This window comes from Sarcophilus harrisii, chromosome 3, assembly GCF_902635505.1.
Source record: "Sarcophilus harrisii chromosome 3, mSarHar1.11, whole genome shotgun sequence".
Classification (NCBI taxonomy): domain Eukaryota; kingdom Metazoa; phylum Chordata; class Mammalia; order Dasyuromorphia; family Dasyuridae; genus Sarcophilus; species Sarcophilus harrisii.
Genome location: NC_045428.1, coordinates 146,787,804 through 146,815,637, shown reverse-complemented (window position 1 = coordinate 146,815,637; position 27,834 = coordinate 146,787,804). Strand labels below are relative to the sequence as shown.

Genomic DNA, 27,834 nt, shown 5'->3' with positions numbered 1-27,834 from the left:
GCTTTATTAGTGTCTAAACAGACCACTGTACTTTTAAACATTTTTTAAAAATTATTTTTTGAGGGGAGGTGAGGCAATTTTGGATTGACTTGCCTAGGGTCACACAGCTAGTAAGTGTTAAGTGTCTGAGACGGGAGTTCCAATTTCAGGGCCAGTGCTCTTTCCACTGTGCCATCTAGTTACCCCCTAAATTTTTTTAAAAATGTTTTTATTTAAGAGTTATTATTTTGAATGGCTGTGTTCAATTCCTGTGTAGCTTGTGGACAAGAGTACCAGTCCATGTAGAAGCTGTTGTTTTTCCTCAGAGAAATATGATCTCTCTGTCAAGCTGTTATCTATGAAGCTTAAAACTGCACTAAAACTTCTGGTATACTATTCTGCACTCTCTTACACCAGAAGAGTATTGATGTTTAAAAGTGAGAGCGATTGGGGCGGGGGGTGGGGAGTGGGGAAAGAGACACAGGATGGCACTTTTGTGCCATGTGGCAGCTTGGGATGGGCTCTAAGGTCTTTTTTCTAACTTTAAGTCTGTGATCCTATGATGTTCTTAAGATTCACTTGGTATTAATGAAAGAATCACTGAACAAACTATCAAGGAATCTCATATAGTTGTAACTTTTGTATGGGAGTCACCTTGTGGGAGAAGAACTTTTATATCTCCATCTAGAAATTTTCAAGTCAAAAACTTTTTTTTTTCTTCTGATATGTAAACACTGGGAATATGTCAGTTTGTATGATTAGAAGAAATAGGAAGTCACTTGCAAAAATGCCAGTTTTCTCCTTTTTCATAACTTCAAGGTTATTCTTGGTATACATGGAGATTTTCAAAAAGCTATCATGGGAAGGAGAAAATAGGCATATGAATATGTAATTTCTGATATCTCCTCAATTACAAAAACAATGTTCTGTTTCAAAAATCTGATTTTTTTTCTAGTCCTTTTGTAAAGATCTTGGAAATTCATCATTCAGTGTTTTAAAAGATTGTATTGTCATCATCATAGATTTTTTCTGTATTCAGCTGGTCTAGCTGCTTCATTAGTTTTAGTGACAGTTCTCCTTATACGTATAGTATTTTGAGGACTGAGACATTAGGAATCCAAATGTAGTAGTTCTATTTAAAAGCTTCGTTTTCACATTTAAGGGCATATGGAATTTCTTCATTATGGTCATTCTTTTATGAAAGCAGTTCTTATATGTGGGAAATAGTTTATGTTTTCCAGGGCCTCATTAGGATATGAATAATTGGAATTATTGCCTATTCTGGAGTAGCTTTTTGATGAAGTAACTTACTGTTATAGATATTAAGGTATCATTTTCACTAAGGATATGTTGATTGTTATTTGAAAGTCTGCTTCATTGTGTGCAATCTTTTTTTCAGTGAAAATTCTCTTTGTTATTTTAAAGGCACATTTACTATTAAGTAAATTTAATGTTTTTGCTGAAATAGGTTTTTAATGATATTCTCATCACCCATTATCTTTAATAGTTGACCACACTCAATATTCCCATCAATTCCTTACCATTGTCAGACAAGAAATGTAATACATTCTGCTTTGTCTTTAACTGTCTTGAGGCATTGCTGAAGCACTGACTGTGCTCTCTCAGCTGAAGCTTTGAGCAGAGTAAAGCCATTGGCTGCCCCAGAGGGCTGGGAGGAGGCAGGGAGGAAAATTGTGTATCATGCCTACTTATGGTATGTATGAGTCAGAACCACAGGTAATCAGAGGCCCTAGTTTTATCCATGGGTTTTATCATAAATGATATATTTTTCTTCACATATGGACAGTGAAGGTACTTGGCCTTTTCCTTCAGTTGTTTTTTCCTTAAATGGTGATGGCAGTACAATCTCTCAGACTCAAAACTTCTTTGATTTTACTCTCTTACCCAGGCTCCCTTCTCACAAACTGCTGCCAAACGTATTTTCCCTCCTGTACATAAGGGACCATTTTATTCACTGCTTGAAAACCTTGAGTGACTTTACAATATTTTTATACTTGAGGACTTTGATGTCCATGCCAGTGTTTTCAGATACCTTCACTTTCTAGTTCCTCTTTCTCATGTTTCTCTGCACTACTTCAGCTGCACATAGGTTCATACTTTTGCTTTGGCCTTCAATTCACAAGCTTTGTCCTTCCTGTGATCTTGAAATCTTAAATGCAATTTTATTTTATTTTTTTATTGACACTTTAATTTTCAGATCTTATACAATGATAATTTTTCACCATTAACTTTTTTTTAATCATTCAAAATTATTTATTGTCTACTTTTTTTTTTTTTTTTTGGTAACTTTTTATTGACAGAACCCATGCCTTGGGTAATTTTTTACAACATTATCCCTTGCACTCACTTCTGTTCCGATTTTTCCCTCCCACCCTCCACCAGATAGCAAGTAGTCCTATATATGTTGAATATGTCCTAGTATATCCTAGATACAATGTATGTGTGCAGATCCAAAGTTTTCTTGTTGCACAGGGAGAATTGGATTCAGAAGGTAAAAATAACCCGGGAAGAAAAACAAAAATGCAAACAGTTTACATTCATTTCCCAGTGTTTTTTCTTTGGGTGTAGCTGCTTTTGTCCATCATTGATCAATTGAAACTGAATTAGGTCTTTGTCAAAGAAATCTACTTCCATCAGATTACATCTTCATACGGTATCGTTGTTGACATATATAATGATCTCTTGGTTCTGCTCATTTCACTCAGCATCACAGAGCATAAGTCTCGCCAATCCTCTCTGTATTCATCCTGCTGGTCATTTCTTACAGAACAATAATATTCCATAGCATTCATATACCACAATTTACCCAACCATTCTCCAATTGATGGGCATCCACTCGGTTTCCAGCCTCTAGCCACTACAAACAGGGGCTGCCACAAACATTTTGGCACATACTGGTCCCTTTCCCTTCTTTAGTATCTCCTTGGGGTATAAGCCCAGTAGAAACACTGCTGGATCAAAGGGTATGCACAGTTTGATAACTTTTTGAGCATAGTTCCAAACTACTCTCCAAAATGGTTGGATTCGTTCACAACTCCACCAACAATGCATCAATGTCCCAGTTTTCCCACATCCCCTCCAACAATCATCATTATTTTTTCCTGTCATCTTAGCCAATCTGACAGGTGTGTAGTGGTATCTTAGAATTGTCTTAATTTGCATTTCTCTGATTAATAATGATTTGGAACACTCTTTCATATGAGTGGTAATAATTTCAGTTTCATCATCTGAAAATTGTCTGTTCATATCCTTTGACCATTTATCAATTGGAGAATGGCTTTCACCATTAGCTCTTGCAAAACCTTGTGTTCCAAATTCCCCACCTTCCCCCAGCTCCTCTCCTAGGTGGCTAGTAATCCAATATATGTTAAACATGATAAAAAATATATGTAAATCCAATATAGGTGTACATATTAAATGCTATTTTGTGATCATATCCTCCTGTCATTCCATTAAAAAAAAAACTAATTGCCATTTTGTTTTGTTTTGTTTTGTTTTTTACCAGGGATATTGACCAGGGTTTAATTCAAGCTTCAGAAGTTTATCTGAAGTTGTCATCCTAGCTACTTATACCCAGCAGACTTGGGGCATACTCTAAAGGTTGATGTTCTAATGTTGTTTCTCTGTCTTTGTAGATTATTTTTTTCATTTTTGTTTTCACTTCTTCAAAGGTAATCACCTATAAGCCAGTGGGAAACTTCGGAGCTCTCCAAATAACTAACTTCTCACCAATACCAGATCTTGAAAGATAACATGATTTGTTTTCTGTTGACTGATACTCTAGTCACTTAACTATTTTTAGGGTCATCTTCAAACTTTATAGGTTGACTCTTTTAAAAGCAGATTCATCCTTTCCCTCCTTCCCTAGGTCTGGAGAAGACTAATTTTTACATTCTGGGCTTTCCTTCTTTTTTAGCTGCCTTTGGCTTCAAAGATAATTCTACACTTGTCTCTCCTATGGAAAGGAACAGAAAGTTGTGCCATAAACAAGATTTCATTATAAAAAAAAGTAGGTCACTGAGTCAGAATGAGGATTTGGCACCTGTTCTTTAGTGTTTTTAGAGCTTCTGATAAAATATCTTCAAAATAGCTCTTAAATAAAAAGGAGATGATAGTTTATTGCTAGGCTGATTTAAATGTGTTTCCTCTATCTCTCTCTGTCTTCTCTCACTCCCTTTCCCCCTCCCCCCCCCCCCCAAAAAAAAAAAAAAGGTACCTTTCTCTTTGATGAGATATCAATTCCCTATCCTAAGTAAGGGATAGCTCAGTTTTGTGGTTTGGGTTTTCTTTTTGTTTTGTTTTATTTTTTGCCTCTTTATTATTTGAATCTTTGTTTCTAAAGTTAACCTTAGTGATGTGCTTGTCAGTGCTATTATTGTCCTTAGTTCTCAAAAAGAGGAGTATCCAACTCCAGAGTCTTAAACCCAAAGCCTAGTCTTTTAGGAGGATATAGGAGTTATGATAGGGAATTCTATGATTTCCCTTTCGCTGTTGAATATGAATGTGGATTCTTAAGTTGGCCAGTGGTTGGCAATGCAAATCTGATATAGACGACCAATTTCCAGCTTATTTATTGCTCCTATTCTTTAAAGTAAATTTTTTTGTTTTGTTATTATATTAACCACTTTGCCAGTATAACTCTTCTCTCTCCTTCCCTGAGAACTATCCCTGAGAATTTTATTATGGGAGGCAAAGTTGAGAAAAATGTAATGTATTGAGAAAGTTGGACATTCTGTATTGTATTCCTTATCCATAATTCCACTCCTATGTAAAGAAATGGTACCTTGGCAGATGGAAGTGCTTTCTCATCTCTCATAATTTTGTTGCTATTGTTTTTTCCATCTACATTTTTTGTTGCTGTTTTACTTATAAATTCAGAAAAAAGGCTTATTGACTTTTAGAGTTGAAAGGTATCTTAGGTATTTTAGTCTGATACCTTCATTTGGTGATTAAGAAGTCTAGGGCTAATCAGTCAATCAGTAAACATTTATTAACCTCCCATATGCCAGACATTTGTACAAAAAAGACAAAAGACAGCCTCTGCCTTCACAGAGCTTGTGATCTAATTGGGGACACATCATGAAAACAAAAATAAGTAAAGTAAGCTATATATAGAATAATGGAGCACTGGGAAGCTAGGTGGTACAGTGGATAGAGGTCTGGGCCTGGAGTCGGGAAAAAACAGGATTTCAAATTTGGTTTCAAACACTAACTATGTGACCCTGGACAAGTCATTAGCTCTATTTGCCTCAGTTGTGTGTTGTTTTTCTTGAGCAGTTCACTTTGTTTTGTATGGATTGTCATTTCATACTCTCCTCAGAATTTTTCTTTGGAGCACTCCATTCGCAGACAGTGATCACTTCTCTGGTCTTTGTCAGTCTCATTTCCACACAATCACACTGGCTGATTTCTCATAGGAAATAATAAAGGGAAGATGCCAGAATTTGAGGCTTGGGTAAGGCTTTCTGGAGAAGATGAGATTTTACACTTTTTAAAAGAAGCCAAGATTAGTAGATGAAACAGAGCAAGGAGAGCATTCCAGGCATGGAGTGGAGAGAAAGTCTGGTCAAGGAAATAGAGAGAATTGCTGCTAAGTAGTCTTGCAACTAATTAGTGACAGGACTTTTTTTTCTCTTAAGCCCTCTATTCTCAGCTCTTCTACCCTCTGAGCTTCATGAGCTTCGCAAGTTGTGTGTCTGCAGCAGAGAGTCAGGCAGTGAAGAGGGGAGAAGGGACATGATGAAGGCCTTGCTCCACATGTTTCTCTTAGTTATTCCCACTTCACTGAATCAGTTATGAAAGTCTTCCCAGTTCTTCTTGAAATTGTCTGTTTTGACACAGGCTACAGAAATCTACAGCTCATAACTTAATCTGCTTTAATGTGTTTTCTTGTTTGCAATTTTTCACTCTTACAAAATGACCTACTATGAATGCTTTTCACCAGGAGTCCTTTTTCTTTCTCTTTGGATATGGGCCTCGGCCTGACTCTGGGTCAGAGAGTATGGAGCAGCTGATTACCTCGATTCACCCTCACTGCAATCTTGTGAAGTGTACATGTAGTGTGTTTTTGTCCTCATAGTGAGTCGTTCAATGTCATGTACCTACCAAGTGATTTAGAGCTGGGAGAGACAGATAGAGGTCATTTTCAGATGGAAGAAGTGAGAGTCCTTTCTGGGCATGAAGGAGCTTGCTAAAGAGGAGGCAGACAGTTCTAGCAGGTCTGTTGACCCCAGACTTGGTGTCTTTCCTTGGATGCAGGCCCTATTATTCTCACCTTATGTGCAGAGATCTTTCTACCATTTTACCTCTGAAAGAGCACTGCTACGTGTTGCATGTGATTTGTGTAGAGAAAAGTTGTCATTTAGAAATGTTTCACAAATCATTTTTTTAATGGTTAAAAATATCTATGAACTCTAAATTCTCCCACCTTTTCTTTTCTCCCTTTGGATGCCCATCTCTTGATAATTCCCAGCCACTGTCCCAAGCTACTGGTATGCACACAATCCATGCACAGTTTCATTTTCCACCAGAGACTGAAGGTTTCTGGAAGCAGTTGCTTTAAGCAGAAATGCTGGCCTAATCATGTGAAATAAGTTAGGGCAATGAATTATAGATATTGGGGGGAAGACAGTTTTATTTATTATGCATGACAGCAATTTTGCTCATATCTAGTCCTTTAATACCTATCTTTGTATATAAACACTATTCTCTCTCAGAACAAAAAGGACGAAGACTACAGGTTTAAATTGTTGGCTTCACATAGTGCAAGGTTAGATTCTAGTAAGAACTTTTTGGATGATGGCAGTTATGAAAAGTGGGTTAGATGAAAAGCAGAATAAGGCATTTCTAAAGGCAGATAAATTGTCTTGGTGGCTTAGAAACCCTAGCTAATAAGTTCTTTAATCTTCTTATTATAGAAGGAATGCAGAGAAAATTTGTTAGGGCCTTCAGTTGCTTTGTCTGTATGATGATGCATTTATGATGTAAAATGACCAAAAAAGAGCAAGTTACAGTTAAGGATTACATTTCTTAATTCCTTTTTTTTTTTTTTTTTTTTTTTTTGCATTGCATCATGTGGAGAATTGAGCTCCTAAAAGCCAGTGATCCTTGCCTTCAAGTTCTATGTATTTCATAAATTGGTTTAAATAATGCTTAGTGTGTTTACACACAAACTCAATGATTTGAACATAAGATACCTACTTACATTGATTGAGGGAATTTCCTTACTTGGGAGTACCCTGTGTCAGAAGTTACAGGCTCAGTTCTTAACAATTTTTTATAACTGACTCTTCCTATTTCTCTGAGTTTTCCATAACATTTACCTTCCTGCTCTGTTTTGAGCTTTCTCATTCTCTTTACATGGGAAGTTCAGCAAGAGCAGTGGTCCCCTCTCCCATATCCCACCAGGGTCAGTATTGGCTACCTTCTTTTTCTACACTTATTTATTCTAATAGCTACCATATTTTGGGGGGGAGGCCTCAACAAACATTTCTACTAAGAATCTATTAAGTGTTTATTTTGTGCCAAGCATTGTGCTTTATAAATATTATCCCATTTAATTCTTGTAACCATTCTGGAAGTCAAGGATGATTATTATCCCCATTTTACACTTCATTTCAGAAGTGAAATGACTTGTCCAGGGTTATATATCTAATTAACCACCAAAATCCAGATCTGAATTTAGGTCTTGTTGACTCATGACATTTTACTCTATACCCTGAATCATGTATTTGCCCCATTCTGATCTCTTAGTCCCTGACATCCTCCAGTCTCTGCCTTTGGATGGTTTTAACAGTAAAATTTTCATCTTAGTGAATTGAAGTATGCTACGCTGCAGCTTCTGTTCATTGTTCTTAATTTTGCCTGATACAGACAAATCTAATTTCTCTCTCATATTAGGAGACAACTATCATTTTTTTCCCTCCATATACAACCAGTCTTCTGAGTTTGGTTTTGCAACCCCCTTGGTTGTTGTCCCTTGGGACTTGATACAGTTCATCATTGTCTTTCCTAAATTGCTATGTCCAGGAATAAACCTAGTGTTCCAAATGAGATGTGACATGTTTGTTTAACTGGAATGTCTTTGTTGAGCTGACCAAGTGGCAGCTGTTAATACTTTCTAAAGATTAAAACGGTTTTGGTATGTCTTTTATCAAGCTTCTTTCACGCAGAATGAAAAGATCATCTGCTTTTGGTGCCTAAAGTTTGTTTTGTGTTGCAGGCAGATATCTGGTCCCTGGGCATAACAGCGATAGAGCTGGCTAAAGGAGAACCTCCCCATTCAGAGCTGCACCCAATGAAGGTTTTATTCCTCATTCCAAAGAATAATCCACCAACGTTGGAAGGAAACTACAGCAAACCCCTCAAAGAGTTTGTGGAGGCCTGTCTGAACAAGGAACCAAGCTTTGTAAGTTTAACTAGTGGATCACTCTTGGAGTATAGGGCATGGATTTATAGTGCTAAATTTTGTTTTGTTTTTAAGTCACAGAGAAACTTTAGTATGGAAATATTTTCATTGGACAAACATCTATGATGGGGATCCAAAACTTTTTAAATGACAATATGGAAGAAACCATAGCTCACTATGAAAATATTTTCATTTATATTGGTGTGGTCATAGCAGGGGTGCACACAGGTGTTGGCATGCCTACCAAAAGAGTATTTTGAATATATAAAAAAAAAGAGCTACACAAACTTTTCTTGGAATTTTGCCCAAAAGCCTTTTAAATCAGAAAAAAAAAAATCACTTGGAGGTGGTTCAGTTTTATTGTCTAAGCACATGAAATGTTCTTCAATGGAAGATTGGGTCTGAATATAAAATTAAGTCTAAAATCCTATCTCAAAGTTTCTGAATGTTAACATGATTTCAGTTCTAGTCATATTATAATTTTGAATATGATTTCTGCCTTCTTGTAAACAAGCACCCATTTTAAAAAATCTTAATTGTAAACTCACTGATTCTTTGCTAATCTTAGCCTAGACCTTGGTTGCCTTTTCAACAGTTTTCAGAAAAATCTGTTGTGTTCTTGTTCCTGTGATTGAGAATTTGAATCATTTGACTTTATTTTTTAAGTCATAAAATAGAAGAGGAAACTAAGAGAAGTTAAATGGTTTATCCAAGGCCATATTGATAAGCAAGTTCTTTATCTCATGGAAAGTATTGCTATTTTTAAGTTTTTAGACATATCCTCTCAGCTAGTTTACTGTAATTACTAGCAATTTCAGAAGGACATATCAGACCTAACATACACCTGTATTATTTTGCTTTCTAGGCAATTTGTAACCAATTTCTACATGGAAAACTTTTTATCGTAGTTTTATCTTTTAAGGCTCTATATATCTTGGTTCTCTTTTCCTGGATCCTCATGGTGCTTTTTTTCTTTACTGGATTCTGACCCCCCGTTTAAAGGTAGAAGATAATTTCATTAAAAATAGAAAATCCTACAAATAACGTTAGTTTTATTAAAAACAAATTGTGAAACATTGTTTTAGCAATGCCAAAAAACAAGTAGGAAAAATAATAGCCAAATAGGTTTTTATGTAACTGTTTTCAATTTTAACATGGCTTGAAACAGGACAGGGAGGAAAAAAAAAACAAAAAACTTTAACATAATTGGCCATCAGAAGGATGGATATGAGTTAGATTATTCCCTCTCCTCTTTCTCTGCCTTTTCCCTCCATTTACATTTAATTAGAACACTGCTGATTATATACTTTTGACTTAGCTTCTGCTCCAAATTAGGTTAGGTTCATGAGATTGGTATTTTAGGTGGAGTTTGGGCTTTAGCAATGTAGCATGATAGGATTTAGATCTAGAAGAGACCTTAGTGCTAATAGAATCTGACCTCTTCCTTTTTACAGATGAGGAAACTGACACCTAAGCAGGGCCTATTTCTATATTACACATGTCCCTTCCACTTAGTAGTACAGAGTTTCTTTATCTGTTAGTTATAAAATGTAGTTTATCTTCATCATCTTATTGACTTCTATCTGAAGATGTAAAGCCTGGATTATATCAGGGCTACTTTCTTTTTCTACTCATAACCCCTTTTCAGCCAAGAAATTTTTATGTGAATCCAGATACATCAGTATGTAACATGGGTACATCACACCAAACAAACATTTACTGAGAAATCATCATTTCATGACACACACCTTTAGCTATGTGATCCCATGTAGGGTCATGACCTACAATATAAGAAACTTTAAATTATTTCACTGCATTAGAGTGTGCTGATACCTTGTCAGAGACTGAATGAGGGAATAAGGAACTAACAGGATTGGTAAAGCCAGAAACTAAAATGCCTTTATATATTCTTCTTCAGTTAACATAACAGTGTCCTTGTCAGTCTTGACATTCTTTTTGTTGGGTTGCAGGGAATCAGGAGTTATAGATAGTAATTAATTTGACTTTATTCTGGATCTCTTGTAAATTAAAATGCACACATTTAGTAACATCCATTTACCTGCCCAGTTCCACCATAAAGGGAATCCAGAAGGAAAGTAGGGAACTATAGAAAGATGACAGGGTATTGGGAATGAGTAGGAAGTGAGAAAACGTCTGATATTGCCAAATGTGTCTACAGATACTTTTTTTTCACAAGACCGAGTAATATGACACTCTCATTTAAGTATGTCATTTGTTCTAAGAGAAGAGGTTTGACTAACCCCCAAGTGCTCAAATAATACACTTTCTGTATTTCTACCAACTGATGATTTAGGCTTTCTTTTTATTTTTATCCCTCCCCCTAATTGGTACCCAATGTGTGCTCTTACGTAGCAAAAGTAGTTGGTAGGTCTTGGCCTGTAGCATATCTTGGTCATGATTGTTGCTATCTTAAAACCATAAAACAAGTCTTAAGTAGTCATGAAGGAAAGTGCATACCCAGAAAGTGAATGCTGTTTGGAGGAATAGATTGAGTAGTTACTAGTTACTTAGTTAAATGATTCTAAAATTGTCAAGGTTCAAAGCATGAAAAATAATTAAATTTCTAAATAAAAACCACTGACAAATGAATGAGTATTTCAAAGACAATATGTTTACAAATTACTATTTAATTTCCTCTGTCATATTAGAAGCAGTTCATGTATTTTCCTATAGAGCAAACCTGGGAATAGAAAGTGAAGGAAACAGCTGGCTATCCTGCATAGGTTTTGTTTTGTTTTCTTTTCTTTTTTTAAAATAATTTTTAAAATTTGTTTACAAAGCATATGTATGGGTAATTTTTCCAACATTGACCCTTGCAAAACCTTTTGTTCCAAATTTTTCCCACCTTCCCCTCCCCCCAGTTGGCAGGTAGTCCAATACATGTCAAATATGTTGAAATACATGTTAAGTCCAATATATGTATACATATTTATATAGTTATTTTACTGCACAAGAAAAATCAGTTCAAGAAGGAAGGAAAAGAAAAACTGAGAAAACAAAATGCAAGCAAATAACAACAGAGAGAGTGAGAATACTATGTTGTTTTCCACACTGTTCCCATGATTCTCTCTCAGGGTGTAGATGGCTCTCTTCATCACTGAACAAGTGGACCTGGTCTGAATCATCTTATTGTTGATGAGAGCCACGTCCATCAGAATTGACGGTTGTATAGTCTTGTTATTGCCATGTATAATGATCTCCTGCTTCTGCTCATTTCACTCAGCATCAGTTCATGTAGGTCTCTCCAAGCCTCTCTGAAAACATCCTGCTGGTCGTTTCTTACAGAACAATAATATTCCATAACATTCATATGCCATATATGATTTATTCATCCATTCTCTAACTGATGGGCATCCACTCAGTTGCCAGTTTCTTGCCACTACAAAAAGGGCTGCCAGAAACATTTTTGTACATGTGGTCCCTTTCCCTCCTTTAAGATCTCTTGGGGGGATATAAGCCCAGTAGAAACACTGTTGGATCAAAGGATACTGCATAGATTTTCTTTAGACAGTATTTCCACTCTATGTTATATGAATTTCTTTTTGGAAGACACTCAAAAAAAAAAAAAGAGAACATGTTTTTAAAAATGGAGCTATTTTGGCTTTTTGATAACAACAACAGAAAGAGGTAACATAATAATTGAAACAAACCTGAAGAGCTTGTAGTTGCCATGGTCTGTCTATAGCATTATATAGCAAAATAGCATGTATCTAAGTTTAATTTGCATACAAATGTATTTTCTCAGTTGAAAATTATCTCCTCTTTTTATTTTCTTTGTATCTTTAGCATAATACCTGGCCCAAAATAGGTTCATACCAGAAATCATTGGATTATATAAGGTCCAAGACAAGGAGAAAGTAGAGAGAGACATTTTAGAGCCACCCTCCTGTATGCTCAACTGGAAAAGTCTAGTTTTGTAGTGGTGTCATCATTGGAAATTCCAAGGGGGGGGATTTTGGAGAATAACCTTCAGGCATAAATTAGTGAACATCATCTTATTGACTTTTGTTTTTTCAAGAGACCTACAGCAAAGGAGTTGTTGAAACACAAGTTTATAATAAGGAATGCAAAGAAAACATCTTACTTGACAGAGCTCATTGACAGGTACAAGAGATGGAAGGCTGAACAGAGCCAAGATGACTCCAGTTCAGAAGATTCAGACACGTGAGTATCTCCTATCTGTTAACTATTCATTGTCCAGCTGTCATTTTTTCCTCTGGTATTCACTACCTGTGATGGACTTCAGATGTCAGAAAGGTGGTCTCACAAGCCTTTATTTCACTGCTTCAGGGATGTGTTAAGGAAGGAGAGAAGTTTAATTCATGGTTTCTCCAAAAGAAATATTTTGATACTTCAAGCTAAATGAAAATCAGAAAATGAATGGATTTGATACATCATTTGGATGTAAAACATGGGATGTTTGAAAATATAATATGTGAACTGAATATAGGAATGGCGAAGGAAATTGATGTGTTTGTAGATAACATCAGATTATAATCTCTTTTTAGAGAAAGAAAAGGCATTAAAATAAATAAGGAATAAAAATGTATCATCATATATGTAAAGTCACTGGGTGATAAGCACTAACATTTTAAAGAATATTTGTGTCTTTTATTAAGAGAGCTGATTGATGCCCTTAAAAGTTGAGAAATTAAATTCCTACTTGAGATGTATTTCATGACTTTGTGACTTTGTACTGGTAAATAGACACTTGTGATTACCTTATCTCCAAATCCCTATGAATTTTAGCAAATGGGGCTGCATTTTTTTCTTATTATATGTTCACTAAGATCAACATCTCCTATGGGTAATGTTCATATGTAGGTCCTTTGTCCTATGAACATTCAGTAATGGAAGTGCTCACTTGTGAGTGGTTTGATAGAATGGTTTGAGTTCTTTTTCTCAGAGTTGATTTATTTTGCAGATTATACAAGCAGGTTTAAGTTGGTGAATAGGCTTATTTCATTTAGTCACCTTCTGGGTGCCTTTAGCTTATAGTAAAAATTGTGTTAAGTGATCAAACTTGAAAGAATTTCTTTGCCTGAGTGGGCCACAGTGTTAATCAGCCTTCTCCAGCTCTTAGAATCAGAAAATCACAAAGCAGAAAATGTTTCTTCAAATTACTTTATGAATTTTTGGCAGTAAATGTACCAGATTGAAGCGCTGACTTTGTTAAGATTCCTTTTTAGAACATATTAATGTTCTGTTAACCCCTTCATGCCATAAGTGGAATTTCCCAAGAATTAAAATTGCCAATCTTGAATTGGTCAAGATCTTGAAGTCAAGAAAGAAAATTTAAAAGTAACTTCTTTAGTTTCTTTCTACTACCTTAGCCAGATGATAGATTTTCGTGATTAAGGCAGGATATAACAATAGCTATTTAAGGAGTAACTGGAAAGAACTTTTACTTCTAAAGTCTCAGAGTCCTAAGAATTTAGACTCAAAAATTCTGCATTAATGAGAAAAGAACATCCTAAAAATGTATGGGATTAAGACTGAAAGTTTGGATTAGTGTAAAATTGAAAATAATTAAAATTTATGGGAAAAGTGTCAAAGTATATGTAGTATTGTTTTGGTGTTTTTAAAACTTTACTTTCAGGATACTTTTTTAATTAAAACAAACAAAGAAACAAACAAAAAACAACAAACCACTAGTGAGTAGAAAATTTGTAATTGCTTTCTGGATTTCATTTTATGTGACCTGAATTTAGTCATTCAGACCACAAAACAACACTGACATGATACCAACTTGTCCTGTTTATAGGCAAAGTCCTGAAAGGAAAAGAACTTCTTTTTGATTTGTGGACTTGGGAAACCTAAAGATTGAAGATTACACTAGCTAGTTTTCATTCCTGATTAGCAAAGTGGTAGCCATCTCATTTTCTAAGTAGTGGCCTCTTTTTCTGTGTCAGTGAGAAAATGCAATGTTTTCCATTTGGTTTATAAAACCAGAAGGATCCTGATTTGAACGGGGACTGTTCTGCTTGTTGTTCCAATCTCCCTTCAGGACTCAGTTTTGTAAGTCCTGAAGTTCTACTGCAAGTGTACTGCCAACTTCCCATTTCAGACAGACCCATTAATTTTGTTGAGCCTAACACCTAGGAAGTAAAGTGGCCCTTGGGTCTTAATTGTCTGTCTAGTCCTTGATTGGTGTTTCTATGTTTTGTTTTCCTTCCTTTTTTATTGAATTGAATCCTTTCAGTGGTAATATACTTAGTGATGGAAGATTTGTGAATTTTTGTTTTAAGAGAAACAGATGGTCAAGCATCAGGTGGCAGTGACTCAGGAGACTGGATCTTTACAATCAGAGAAAAAGATCCTAAGAACTTGGAGAATGGAGCAGTTCAGCCACAGGAACTAGAAAGAAATAAGGTAAATTCTTACTACTTAACCATAAATAGAATTATTTAAACAGAAATGTTTAATAAAAATTAAATACAGCTATTCAGATATAAATAGAACCTAATTACTTGAAATATAGTTGTTAAATCATTTGCTGAGTATCTTTTACAGTTACAGAACACTGGACAGTTATCTCTTATTTCACCTGATTTATGCAATTTTGCTATTAAATTTAAAATTTTGGAAACAGACTGAGAATTTGAAAGATTGACTCAAGGAAATGGTTTGTCAAGTTATTAATGATTTAAAAGTTGATTGGATCTTAAAAATTCCTACTTAAGTTTAAAACTGGAAGAAGACCAAAGAGGTTAATTTAGATTAGCTAAAGCCCAGAGTACATGGCTTGATTGTCTTGGTAATTATCAGATCTAGCAGTTTACCATATTACCACCAAGGTTATGTGCAAAGAATTTATTTCACCCCTAAATTGTAGTTTAGGATCTTAGAGTTAGAAGGAACCTTAGAGGTCATTGATTCTAACTCTTATTCATTAATTCATCAATTATTTCTTCAACATCCACACAACCTTTCTTTCATAAATATGTCTAGTTAGTGGGAGCTTATTTTCCCCTGGTAATCCATTCCAATTTTTGGACAATTAATGATTAGGAAGTTCTTCCTTTATATGGGGGAGAAGGAGGGATGAGAAATTTGTTCCTCTATAATTTCCAACTACTGGTACATTTTATGACCTTCAGGGCCAAACAGAATAATTTTTACTGCTCTTTCTTATGAGAAACTGTTAGATATTTGAAGAAATCTCTCCTATGCCCTTAAGGATTATATCTAATTCCTTCCATTGATTCTTGTTTAACACACTGTCTCACTTTTTGTTGCTACAATAGTACCTGTAGCTTTCAGTACCTGTCCAAACAAATAGTTCCATAGTAATGGTCTTAACAGATTCTGCTTTGATAAAGAGCTGAATCATTTACAGTTAGTTCAGTAGTTATTTGTGTGTGTAAGTAGGTATTACTGTAGTGTTAAGTAAGATATTTTCTCTATAAAAGCCTTAATCCTTTCTACCCCCATGTTGATTACAGTGGCATTTTAATTTACTTCAAAAAAAATTTCTCCATAAATAATTTAAAGATTAAAATTTACCCTTACTTTATGGAATGGGTGTGAACCAGGAATAATTATGAATCAAAATAATAAGATTTTATTGTACTTTTCTGCAGTGAGGAGAAACATTAAGTTATCACAGACTGTCCTAAATAGTTTGTTATTCTTCTGTACATTATCTTTCCATTCTTTCTCCTCTGTTGCTTTTTACTCTCTAGAGTGAAAATTCCTTGAAGTGGGGGCTACCCCCATCTCCCACTCCATGTAGCATAATAGTATTTAGTGTTATATTGTTGTTGTTGTTATAGTTTTTTAATTAAAAAAAAAACTACTTTTTTTGAACTTTGTGACATATTTTTGTATTGTAGTATACAATCTGGTTTGTCTATCTTTATATATTTGATTTTGTTATATGCAGCCTTCTGGTCTAATGAGAGATAAGTTTGTGATTACTTTTGATTAAATTCGTTGATAATGAACTTGAAAGAATGTTTTTCCCTCTGCCTTTGAGTTTAAATGCCACAGTGTAAGTGGTTTAATTTCAGTGTAAGCAGAAAATTATACTTTATAAGATTTGAAAGTAAATTTTGTAAAATGTATCACAAATTATCAAATTATGTTAATTTTTTTTTTAAGGTGAAAGATATTCCAAAGAGGCCTTTGTCTCAATGCTTATCTACAGTCATTTCTCCTTTATTTGCAGAGGTAAGATTACTGATATTGTCAGTATTTTATTTTAAAGATAAGTCTTCTTGTGGTGCTGGTAATGTCAAGAGAATGGTAAATGAAAGATATAAATGCTTTTAAACAGATTCAGAAAGTGGTGTGAAACTATACTTAAATATTAAGAATGCTTAGGGCCACAAATATATATTTTTTTAAATTTATTTTCTGGTTATACATGCTTACTAACTTTTTTAATGCATATTTCTTTATGAATCATTTTGAGAGAGAAAAATCAGAATAAAAGAGAAAAAAAACCACAGGAGAGAAAAAAAATAGAAAAAAGAAGTGAACATGGCATGTGTTATTTATATTCAATCCCCATAGTTCTCTTTCTGGATACAGATGGCATTTTCTGTCCAAATTGGGACTTGCTATTGGGATTGCTTCGGATCACTGAACTGCAGAGAAAAACCAAGCTTTCCAGAATTGATCATTACACATTCTTGCTGTTAATGTGTACAATGTATTTCTGGTTCTGCTTGTTTTCCTCAGCATCAATTTGTATAAATCTTTCCAGGCCTTTCTTTAATCAGTTTGTTCATCATTTTTTATAGAACAATAATATTCCATTGTCTTCACATACTACAGCTTGCTCAGCCATTCCCCAATTGATGGGCATTCCCTCCTTTTCCAGTTCTTTGCTGTTGGTGTCACAAGTCTAAGGAAATGGCCCATCCTTACACCTGTCATCTTGATCTGCCTTTTCACCTTCCTTTCAGGCAACTGATCATTGGCCACTTTTTCACTCCTTTGCTGGCTGAGGGTCAGCCAGAGGGATGTCATGTAGTCTTTTTTTTTTTTTTTTTTTTTCTAGGTAGGGATAAGCAGTGAACATCAGTTAGTAAAAGTACATGGAACTTTGCAGCATGGGTCTTAAATTTCAATTTTAGTTATAACTTTTTAACTCCCCTTAAGTATAATTTTAGTTCAATCCATTTTGATTTTGACTTTGGCAAAAGCAAAATGTAAAATAAGATGCCCAAAAGTAGATTTTTGCATTAGAAAAGCAGCAGAGCCCAGTAAATTTTTTTTTTTTTTTTTTTTAGCACTTTGATCTCTTTTATTTATCTAACATCTGTTGTCCAGCCACGCCATGCCTACCTACATTCAATGGTAAACTGGTACTGTTCTAAAGTCTCCTTTCTTAAAAAGGAATTTTTAGTCCTGCCCATTTACTTCTGTTAAGTCTTTGAAAACTACAGAATATATTCTATTCTTCTATCAGAATTCCTACTCATTATGTCTCATCATAGCCTTATCTAGTAATCCTGGCCTCCTGCTTTTAACAAGTACTGACTATGGTTAGACTAGGGCTTCCTGTCACAGAAATGGGAATGATTATAGTAGTTAGAGCTAGAAAGGATCTTAGGTGTCATTTTGTCTACTTCCCCTCCCTTTATAGATGAGGAGTCCAAGGCATATAACTTGCTTGACTTGCTCAGGATTACACGGCTCATAAGCCTCTTGGCTGAGTCATACTTGTCTCTTCCTGGCTTTGCAGACCTGTACCTGTCTACTGTACCATGAATAAGTTCTGTATACTTTTCATTAAGTGGTTTAGAGTATTTAGCAGATCTGATTTAGGCCATAGATTAGCACTCCATTGTGCAAATGTCAGTATTGGTGGATAGTTTAATAATACCATTCACCCAGGTTTATTGATTTGTAGCATTGAGCTGCTTTCATGCTTAAATTTAAAAGTTTTATGATTTCCTCAACAGTATCTTTATTTTTTTTCTCATTATCGTTACTATATATAATGCAATTTTGATTTTACTCTTATATGGTAGAGCAGGGTTTATAGTTTTCTAGTTGTTTATTCTATTGTACAGAATCTTACCAGTGTTCTCTTAGACCCACAATAGACAGAAAGTCATAGGATATGCTAAGTTGTAGTTTGGGGTTTGGACATGTGGAAGAAACATTCAGAAATATTTCCTTAGTTAATACCAGGAGGAATCTAGTGCATTCTCTTTTCTTTTTTGTGGGCCATCCAACATTTATTAACTGCCTACTCAAGCCTTGTGCTAAGAGCTGGGAGTACACAGAAAGACATGGGACAGTCTCTACTCTTTAGGAGCTCCAACATAATCTAACTAATAAAATTCGAATAATTATCAGTTTGTTCTCTAATTTCCATAGGTTTCTTTTTATGTCCTATCTTTAAACAAATTTTTTTCATGAACTTTAAGCAACAGTTTTTTAAAGAAGAATATCCCCAAATTTGCTCCAATAAAAAGAATAAATCATATCTTGGATTTGGGAAGTACTTCTTTGATGAAGTACACAGTGCTCTCTGTATGTTTTAATCTCACTTAGTACTGTAAAAACACTTCATTGGCCCAGATTATCATTAAATGTTGGGAAAGGAGTACAAAGAGCTTTTATTTATTAATCTGGGCTCACAGTCTAACTCTGCCTCCTTATCTGTTTGACCTTGGCTGGGCATGTCATCTGTCACCTATCATCTGTCTGTCTATTTTTGCTTTTAAATTTAAAAATTCTGTTTAATCTACTAGCTTTTATATAGCCTAATTTAAAGAAAAAAATAAAATGGTGAAAACATATGGCAATATCCAAAATTGAAATTCTTCTATTTTTCAAAAACAAGAGCTCTGAAAGTTCAAGTTTTCAGCTGGAGGAACCCTAGCAAGACAAGAATAATGAATTGGGCAATGAGGTTATTTCAGAAACAAAATTTTATGCAACTATGAAGAAATCTTTCTGGAGCATAATTGTTCTTCCAAATAGATAGGAGGTGGGGTAGGGGAACATGACAGGAAAGAAAGTGAAATGCCAATGTCGTGTCACAGTTGTAGATAATGAGGGATTTGAACTGGATGATATTTGAATTCTCTGACAGAGTTGTCTGATCTTTATGATTTTATGAGTCTTTGATATACTTAATCACTTTACAGAATTTCCACTTGCTCTGAGTTACATTCTACCTTAATCCAAAGCTTTCACTTGACATGCTAATGTAGGACTTGTATAGCCAGGGTTAGGTTCATGGAAGAAGGGCAATTAACAGATTACTCATTTAAAGAGTCTTAATTACTATTGTACTTTTAGCTCTGAGAAATTCCAGTTCCTTTGGTGAAAGTTTGCAAATCAAATGTGTTGCAATCCAGAGAAACCGATCTATGTTATTATTAAGTTGAAATGCTCAGCTTTCCCTAATGTTGTCTTATATGACATCTTTTCTTTCAGATTCCATTACCATTTAATAAATGCAAATCATTGATTTCTAGAATAAGAACTAAAGAAAAATACTTTCTAGGAATGGGACACTGAAATTTGCTAAATCATCTTGAAATGCCAGAGCTGGATATGTTGCAAAACAATTCTCACTGTATATAATAATGGAACTGGTTCCATATATTCTGTGTGGATACTAACACTCCATTGCATTGTCCAGCTTGTGCCTGCCCAGGAAAGCTTCCATAAGGACCTCCCAGAACAGCCATTCTGATCCATTTCAGCAACTGTCTCTCCACACCTGCAGTTCTACAACAGTTGTCTTGCTCTCCTCTGAGAAAATCTTTCTAGCTACACAATACTGTCTGATACCTTGGGACAACCCCACTCTAGGTGGAACACCTCTGAATGATGATAACCTATCTGAATTAACTTCTCTTCTTCCATTTCCTTCTCATCCCAGTGATTCTGAACCCTCTTTTGTCATTGTTTAAACCCTGTTCTCTCAGTATCTGTCCCTTATTCCTTTCCTTGCTCAACTTCACCCTACTAGTATCCCACTGTAATGATCTGCTTTCTGGAATGTCTTTTTTGTAGATAACAAACTGGCTTTCATCTTAAAGTAGCTTTCAATTTCCTTTCTCATCCCCTCAGTTTTCTTGTACTTGTTGAGCTGTAACTCCGCCTTGATGATACAGTTTCCCTTTCTACCTTTAGTTATGCTTTCACGCTTAACCCAAACTTATTGGTTGTTGTGACACTTCCTGCTTCCCCTTGTTACTTCCACACTCTCATCCTTTCATGTTCTTTCAATCTGTATCTGTCACCCAATCAAAATTCTGTCCTACTTAACCTCCAAAACACTTACCTTCCTTTCTCAGTGAGTTGTGTTACCTCCTTTTATTAAATATGTTTGAGAGTTTTGATTTGAGAGTTTTCATTACTTCTCTTTGGTTATAAATAATATTTCATCAAAACCCCTCTGGAATTGTGATTAGTCATTTTTTGACATACTTTTAACACCCTAACCTCCCAGTTCCTCAGCTTTATTCGTTTTTTTTTTTCCTTTCTTTTAAAAAATATCAATGTTTTATTGTATTTTTATTTAGTTTAACTATTTTTCAATTATATTTTGATCTCTTTCTGGTGGCAGTCAGGAGTACAATGGGCTGTATATGGCCAGCTGGCTGTGCATTTTGATGCTTCTTGATTTACACCATAAGTAGACCAGTAGGAGGAATTTTCTGGGGCATCCCTAACTTTCCATTTTCCTGATAATGTTATGTTTGTTTTTATTTTTAGCATTATTTTTTATTTTTTTATTGAAGCTTTTTCTTTCCAAACATATGCAAGGATAATTTTTTTTTACCTTGTGTTCCAATTTCCCTCTCTTCCCCGACCCATTCTCCCAGATGGCAAGTAATCCAATATAAGTTAAACAAGGTAAAAATTTATGTAAATCCAATATAGATATTATTTATACAATTATCTTGCCAAACAAGAAGAATCAGATCAAAAAGGGGAAAAATGAGAAAGGAAAATAAAATTCAAGCAAACAACAACAAAAGAAGTGAAAATTTTAGCATTGTTTTTATATTTTATCTTATATTCTTTTCCTCCCCAATCACTGAGAAAGTAAGCAAAATGATATCAATTGTATATGTGAAATTATTAGAACTTATTTCCATATTAGACTCTCCACATATTAGCACCCTCCCTCCCCCCACAAAAAATAGAAAAAACAACAAAGACAAAATGAGAATTAGGTTTCAATTGGCACTCAATTCATCATTTCTGTCTCTCTGTGGAGGTCGATAGCAATTTTTTTCATCATGTGTTCTTAGGAATATCTTGCATTTATTGTCTTGATCAGAGCAACTATTTCTTTCATAGTTGATCATCATTATAATATTGTTGGTGCTGTTCACTGTGATCTTCCAGGTGTTGTCATTTCACTTTGCATCAGTTCATATAAGTCTTGCCATTTTTTTTTTCTGAAACCTCTCTCCTTATCATTTACCACAAACACAGTAGTACTCTGTCACAATCATATGTCACAACTATTCACCAATTGATAAGCATCCTCTTGCTTTCTAGTTCTTTGCCACCACAAAAAGTTGCTGTAAATGTTTTTGTACATATGAGTCCATTTCTTTTTTCTTTGATCTCTTTGGTGTACACTACATAATAGTGATATGCTGGATCAAAGACTCTCCACAGTTTTTAGTGCTTTGGGCCTCTTTACAACTTGTTCTCCAGAATGGTTGGATCATTTTACTACTCTACCAACAGTTCATTCATTCCCTTCAGCATTTGTCATTTCTGATAGGTCTGAGGTGGTACCTCAGAATTGTATTAATTTACCTTTCTATAATCTGTAGTGATTCCGTTTTTTATGAGTATAGAAAGCTTTGATTTCTTCTTCTGAATTCCCTGTTTATATGTTTTGACCATTTGTCAGTTTAGGAATGATTCTTTTTATATTGGAGTCTATTCTATATTCATTATGTATTTGAAAAATGAAACTATTATCAAAAAAACTTGCTGTAAAAATTTTGATATTTCTTCCTTGTCTCTGGTATATTTTAGCAAAACGTGCTCAGCACAATGCCTGAGACACAGAGACACAAAATGATTCTTGATTCACAGGAATTTGAAAGGGTCATAAGTAATGGTTCATACTTGTCACCCATGTGATGTCTGACATCAATTTTTTTAAGTTCTTTTTTTTCTGAGCAGTCTTGTTTGCATATGTGGGTTTTACCTATAGGGACCAGCTACTTTTAATAACTAGTGTAGTTCCCAGATAAATGGACCTAAATTATTGTTGGAGCAGATGTACAAATAGTTATATCACAATGCCAGGGATAAAGAAACTGAACATTAAATACTGTGGAGAGAGTGCATCTTTATTGTTCAAATGCGAAACAGTTCAGAGGTCTTATTTTGAAGAAATTCTTTAATACTCTGAGCAAGTAATTAGTAACTAGGAGGGATCACTTGTTGAATTTCAAAGCTAGCTGCTACCCTACTCCAGTAGCAACAATTGTAGCTCCCCCCATTTAAAAAAAAAAAAAAAACTTCCCAAATATATTAAAGATATGTTAGTTTTATATATGTATGTGTGTCCATATTCATAATAAATACATATATGTAATTCCTATATACTTAAATATGCATATGCATTCATTGTGAAACTATCAAAACATCTGAGCATTCAGCTGAATAGGCACCATGACCTCTATGTTTATTGGTTTCACTTGTGATCTCTTGTTTAGACTATATAGGGAACTAAGACTATAGTCTCCTTTCTTATTTCCTGGCAATGGAGGTCAAGGAAATAGGAAGGAAAAGATTTGTATTAAAAAAAATAAAAATCTAATTAAACTTCCCCCCCCCAAAAAAAAATAACTGTTTCACTATTATGATGCAATTACTATACTATCTATTTCTCACTCTGAACCCTAATTGTTCCTGATTTTATTCTCTCCCTTCTTCAAGTCATCCTTCATATAACTTCCAAAATTGTAAGGTCCAGGTATTTTCATGCTGTCCCTAGTACAAGCACTGCTTTTCTCAGTCTTTTGTTGAAAGTCCTTACAATCTGCTTACTGTCTAAATTTTCGAATTAACTTATTCTCATTTTAAAATTTGTATTCAAATCAAATTTGAAGACTGAAATTTGTTTTTGTCTTTGTGTCCAAGGGGCCTAGTGCAGTGTCTGGTACATGATATAATCTTAGTACATGATGACTTCAGAAAGGTTCAGAGTGAGAAATAAATAGTATAGTAACTGCAGCAAAATAGTGAAACAGTTATTTTCTTGGGGGGGGAGGGTGTTTTAATTAGATTTTTATGTTTTTAATAAAAATCTTTTCCTTCCTATTTCCTTGACATCCATTGCCAGGAAATAAGAAAGGAGGAATGAGGGAGAAGGGAAGAGGAGACACAAGAAAAACAAAACCTTTGTAACAAGTAAGCATAGGCCATTTCTGCATAGGCTATGCTATGTTTAAAAAAAAAAATAGGTGTCTCAGTTGGATCATTCTAAGATCAAGAACTTTTGAGTTGCATGCATCAGGCTCATTAAAATCCTGCTTGGTCATGGCATTTAATTTAAGTTCCTGAGTCAAAGTTGTTTGTCTTCACAATGTTGAAATTATATAAATTATTCTGATTCTGTTCAGTTCCTATATCTTCATTCTTGCAAGTCTTCCCAGGCATTCCATTCTTTTTCACATCACGATAGAAATCCATTTCATTCATGTACCATGATGTGTTGCTATTACTCAATTGGTGAGCTCTCTCTCTCTCTTCAGTTCTTTGCCACCACACAAAAAAAGAACTGAATCAAATATTTTGTGCATGTGCTTTTTCTTTCTTTTTCTTCTTTTTGAAAAAAAAAAATTTTTTTATATCTTTAGGGTTTAGACCTTTGTTGGGTCAAAGAATATGCACAATTTAGGGACTTTTGGACTAGTTTGAAGAAATAACTTTTTCCCCTGGAAGAAATCTAAGATGTACAGGATTACAATGTGATAAATTCCTTTGAGAAGTTGTCCAGTTATATCTTTTGAATTGAAATGAGCATATAACCCAAAGAGGTCAAAGATGAGGTTGAACTTCCACAAGTTCTAAATGCATTCATTCATAGTGATAGTCCTTTATGTGGGAGCAAAGAACAGGAAACAAAAACTGTGGCCATCGATTAGAAAATGATTAAGCCAGTGGTGGTACATAATTATGATGGAGTATTGCAGTCCCAAAAGAACCAACGAAAATGAAGAATTCAAAGAAAGGGAGAGAGGATGGGAGTGAAATCAGCAGAACCAGAAAAGGAAAATAAACAGTGATTAGAATGTGAATTCTGTCATTAGAAAGATCAAGCTTGGACCCCCAAGAAGAGGATGGGGAGGAATCTTCCATACATAGACTCTTAGAGAGCGCTATGAGGTCATAGTCAGTGGTTTTGCTGAAATTCTTTTTGTGTGTTTTGTTTTTAATTTTTGTTACAAGCAATGGTTGCTGCATAGGAGAAGTGAAAGGGATATACTTGGAAATGAAGGCTATGTTTAAAAAAATATTATATGAGAAAAAGATAAGTATGCTGTTATTTTGGGTAATGTCTGTTCTTCCACGTGTAAGATATATAAGTAATATGTAACTACTGCTTTTTAAGCATTGTTTCCACTGTATTCTCTCTAAATAATTTACTGCAGAAATTATTCTCTTACCTGTCCTGGTTTAGAAAAAAACAAACAGATTCCAGGACCACTTAGATCCTCAGATGTAAAGCTGGAAATACAACCTAATAAAGAATTCACAAATTGAACTCAGTGCTGTGCCCGTGTGTTCATATTCTTGGAAGTAGTTCCTTTGCTTATATATATATATATATATATATATATATACATTTTTCTTTTGGTTTTCAAGTTGAAAGAGAAAAGCCAGGCAAGTGGAGGCAACATGGGATCCATTGAAGAATTGAGAGGTGCAATTTATTTGGCAGAAGAAGCCTGTCCTGGGATCTCGGACACCATGGTGTCTCAGCTTGTACAGAGGCTTCAGAGGTAAGACTCCTCATCTTCTAAGGAAAATTGCTGTGAAGCAGTGATAATGTTTGTATTTCTTGTTTGTAAAAAAAAATAATAATAATTTTTTTTTAAACTCTGGCTTCAAAAGGGAACAGAGTCTATTTACTATAAAAATCTCAGTGTTAAAGCAAATCTAAGGAAGTCAGGAGCTTTTCTGTCCATAGAAGTGTAGCCAAATTCAGTAAATTGGACCCTTCTGAAAATGTCATAGCATTATGTGTTTATGGAGTTCTTATTCCTTCTTTTCTACTCTTCCCTCTTTCTCCCCTATAGATATGAAGATCCTTTTTAAAAAAAATTAAGATGCTTTGAGAGTTTAAAGCCATGGCTAGCAGCTGAAATTGGAGCAGGCCTGTAACCACACACTGGTCCACATCTGTCGCTCTAGCTTTGATTTCCTGGTTTGAAGTACCTCCAACAACAAAGCTTTGGGCCTGATAATTTCATTTAAGCACTAACGCAGTAGATCTTTTGCCGGAGGATCATGGGCAGATTTGGCCCAGAGCATTGCATAGTGTTCTGGACAAGGATCATGCTAGAATGGACACCAGGAGGTCCTCTAGTTCATAAAATGCATCTTAAAAGTGAGAAAACCAAATTCTGCAGAGTTCGAGTGATTTGCCCAAAATCACACAGGCACAAAAGGGAGGGGCAGAGGTGGGATTTGACTTGAGTTTCCTGGCTCCAAATCTAATACTCTCCACCTTGCCCTTCTGCTTCAAAAATAGTTGTCTCATGAGGTATTCATTGAATATGTACTTGTAGGATTCATCAGGAATAGTAGACATAAAAATGGTGTTTAGAAGGATTTCCCTTCCTGCTCTCAGTAGCTTTTGATCCTAAGAAATTTTTAGAATCCAGTGCTCCAATCAGAATGTTTATCACAATATGGTATCATAGCAGGTGGTTCAGTGCCTAGCACATTGTAAAATACTTTTTGATTGATTGACTGTGCTGTAGTCAGAAAGATCCAAATTTCTATCCTGTTTGAATCATTTACTAACTGGCTTCTATTCCCCAGTTTTCTTATCTGTAAAATGGGAGGGATTTGGATTTATTGGCCTGAGATCCTTCCTTTGTGATTCTATTATCTGATATTTAGGATGTCATTTTTAGGCAAAGTGATGCAGAAGTTCTGAGACTTCAGTATCCTTCAGATATACATTATAATATTCAGATTAATTGAACTCATTAGGCCAAATCTCCTTCATAGATCATTGCCAATGCCCCTTTTTGGCTTAAAGAAGTGTGGAGTTACCACATTCCATTCCCTGTTATTGTGCATTATGGATTATCTCTGCCTTTCTGGGATCTACCTTCTCTCTTTGAGACTTGGGGCTCCTGTGTTTAATGTGTTCTCAGTCAGGTTGTAAGTCTCCACTCACTGTTCTAATTATTAGCCAAGTCAGGTGAATAATTAAATTTATTTTTCAATTATCCATGCCAATGTTCTCCTTCATTAGTGTGACTTATTGAGAGCTGACTGCGACTAATAATTTCCCAGGTTTCTTCTTGGATTGTCATTGCATATACCATAAAGAGGTTTTGTGTCAGGTGAGCTAGTTTTCAGTTTTCAGCTTGCCTTCTCCTTGTAATAGAGATGGAAAGAAATGCTGAGCAAGATGGCTCCTCTGGAGCAGAAGGTGACCTAGACTGAGCCCTTTCTCTCCATCTGTGCAAGCGCATTTTCAGAAAACTTAAGGCTACTCTGTAATGTCGTGTTTAATGCTCTTAATGTTTTGGAGTTTCACATTTTTGTATGTTTGTATAATGTTTATATAATGAACTGCCTTCCTTATCATAAACTTGGAAAGGTCCCTGTTAGCATTTGTTGAATACATTTAAGCTCTATTTTTTTTCTCATTATGAAGATTATTATCAGCAGCATGGAGGATCAGGCATCACTGGCCTTGTATACAGGACCATTTCCAGTTCTCTTTTCTCAATTTGGTCCCAGGATTGTGTGACTCCATAGCTATGAACTTCAATGTTCTGGCAACTCATATAGACAATAAGTTGCTGTGCAGCTTCCAGTTTGCATTGGTAGAGGGGGTCTCTTTCCTGGGAATTCTCTGTGCCAAAGAAATTATGAGTCCTATAAAAATAAAAAAATTTAATAGCTCTGTTGTTTATAGGCAATGAGGTGTTAGATATATAAGGGAAGAAGGCTTAGAGTTTAGAAGACCTGAGCTCAAATTGACTTGGTACACATAATGGCTGTGTAACCAGGGCAAGTTATTTCACATTGGTTTGCCTCAATTTTCTCAAACCATCAGGCTTGTTGTGAAGATTAAATAATATAATATTTGGAAAACACTTAACTCTGGGCTTGGCAAAGGCTCTTTTAAAATTCCTTGCCTCTTTTTCTCTGTACTCTGCTTCCCTAATTGACATATATAATTCTCTTCATGGTGGACATTT

At 35.0% G+C, this 27,834-nt stretch overlaps 1 protein-coding gene across 3 annotated transcripts in view; it reads left to right on the top strand.

The window, feature by feature from the left end:
• The window catches only part of STK24 (serine/threonine kinase 24), a 143,066-nt gene that overhangs the window by 110,076 nt on the left and 5,156 nt on the right, over nucleotides 1–27,834 (top strand). For 2 of the 3 annotated variants that reach the window (XM_031958583.1, XM_031958586.1), the window contains exons 6-10: nucleotides 8,222–8,407; nucleotides 12,447–12,592; nucleotides 14,677–14,800; nucleotides 16,532–16,600; nucleotides 25,253–25,389. In XM_031958583.1, coding sequence (XP_031814443.1) covers nucleotides 8,222–8,407; nucleotides 12,447–12,592; nucleotides 14,677–14,800; nucleotides 16,532–16,600; nucleotides 25,253–25,389 — 662 coding nt within the window. Of the gene's footprint in view, nucleotides 1–8,221; nucleotides 8,408–12,446; nucleotides 12,593–14,676; nucleotides 14,801–16,531; nucleotides 16,601–20,039; nucleotides 20,880–25,252; nucleotides 25,390–27,834 lie in introns of those variants that run through there. The other variant, XM_031958585.1, reaches the window with a different exon arrangement.